General features: G+C 40.3%; 1 protein-coding gene across 1 annotated transcript; it reads left to right on the plus strand.

Annotated features, from left to right (window-relative positions):
- The first annotated feature begins 725 nt into the window (after positions 1-725).
- Positions 726-1,412, plus strand: LOC107648424 (uncharacterized). The gene has a single exon (XM_016352296.1). The coding sequence runs from the start codon at positions 726-728 to the stop codon at positions 1,410-1,412; it is 687 nt and encodes a 228-aa protein (XP_016207782.1).
- The last annotated feature ends 470 nt before the right edge of the window (positions 1,413-1,882 follow it).

Below are 1,882 nucleotides of genomic sequence, written 5' to 3' on the forward strand. Positions count from 1 at the left end.
CCAATCTGAGATGGGGAGAGAACCAAACCTCATGGCAAAGGAATTCTAACCCAAGCAACTCCGGCAACACAAACCACCAGAACCATCAACAAACTAACCAAAATCCCTACAAAAAATCACAAAATAATTACCCCACATCCACCTATTATCCACCCAATAATTCATCTACTAACCAAAATAACTTCAACCAACAATCATCACCCCACATTCAACCACAACCACCCCAAGAAGCACAGAGAATCTCCAACATGGAGAAAATGATGGAGAAGTTAGTAAAAAACCAAGAATTGACCCACAAGAACTATGAAGCATCCATGAGAAACTTGGAAAGACAAATTGGGCAGTTATCAAAGCAACCAGCAGAAAGGCCAGTCACTGCCTTCCCAAGTGATACTATCCCAAATTCTAAGGAAGAATATAAGGCAATTCAACTCAGAAGTGGAAGGACACTGAAAAATGACAAGTTTGATAGTAAAGTGGCAACTGAAGAGAAGGACCAGGAGAAGCTCAAGAAGAAGGAGGAAGAGCCACAAGCTCCAAGGAAAGGAAAGCAAGTCATGGAAGAGCAACCTCAATTGCGAAAAAAGGAGGTGAAGCCTTACATCCCTCCTTTGCCATACCCTTAGAGGTTGAAAAAGGAGCTCAAGGACCAATAATTTCCTAAGTTCCTGGAGGTTTTTAAGAAGCTGGAAATCAACCTCCCCCTTGCTGAAGCATTGGAGCAGATGCATTTATATGCAAAATTTCTCAAAGAACTTATTAACAAGAAGAGAAGCTGGAATGAAAAGGAGACCGTGATCTTGACACAAGAATACAGTGCAATAATTCAAAAGGGTCTCCCACCAAAACTTAAAGATCCTATGAGCTTCTTTTTGCCTTGCACCATTAGCAACATGTCCATTGATAAGGCACTGTGTGATCTAGGATCAAGTATCAATCTAATGCCTCTATCTATGATGAGAAGGTTGTCTATAGAAGAAGTAAAGCCTACACGAATGTCCTTGCAACTTGCTGATAGATCAATGGTAATCCCCAATGGAGTGGTTGAGAATCTCTTAGTCAAGGTGGGAAAGTTCATATTTCCAGCGAATTTTGTGATCCTGGATCTAGATGAAGAGGGAAGCAATTCTATCATATTAGGGAGGCCTTTTCTAGCCACAGCAAGAGCCATCATTGATGTGGAGAAAGGAGAAATGACTTTGAGAGCACATGATGAGCAGATCATTCTAAATGTCTTTAAGGAGATACAGCATCCTGATGAAAAGAAAGGTTGCATGAGAATTGAGGAGGAAGACTTAAACTGGAAGGAAAAACCCAAGGAAGCACTCATCAACTCACCCTTGGTGCAGAAGACTGACATTGAAGAAAAACAAAAGGGTCATGAGGATAAGAAGGCTGAGAAGGGATTGTAAAAAGAGGTTACAAGATTGATCATTAAGAAGAAATCCCCTGACATAAGGCCTGCTGCCAAGAAAGAAGGGTCACCAAAGAAAGGAAAGAAGAGTAAGAAAAAGGTTCCAAAAGGGTGGAGAAATGAGAAAATTTCAACTGAAGAGTTCTCAGAAGGAAACAAAGTGAAACTAATCTACCAATAGTTGGAGGCATTTCCACAATCTGATGATTATTATACTATCAATAAAATACTCTCGATGGAACATATAGAGATTGTTCATCAAAACACAGGAAAAAGGCTCACAGTGAGAGGGGACAAGCTGAGGCACTATGATCATTAGCCACCCTAACAGAGAACCAATGTCAAGCTAGTGACAGTAAAAGAGCGCTCCATGGGAGGCAACCCATGATTTAGTATGCTTACTTTTATTTTAATGTCAATAATCAATGGTTCTTCTAGCATGAATTTGAGCTTTCATGAGTAGATTTA

The sequence above is a fragment of the Arachis ipaensis genome, chromosome B1 (genome assembly GCF_059453495.1).
Source record: "Arachis ipaensis isolate K30076 ecotype BB chromosome B1, ASM5945349v1, whole genome shotgun sequence".
Classification (NCBI taxonomy): domain Eukaryota; kingdom Viridiplantae; phylum Streptophyta; class Magnoliopsida; order Fabales; family Fabaceae; genus Arachis; species Arachis ipaensis.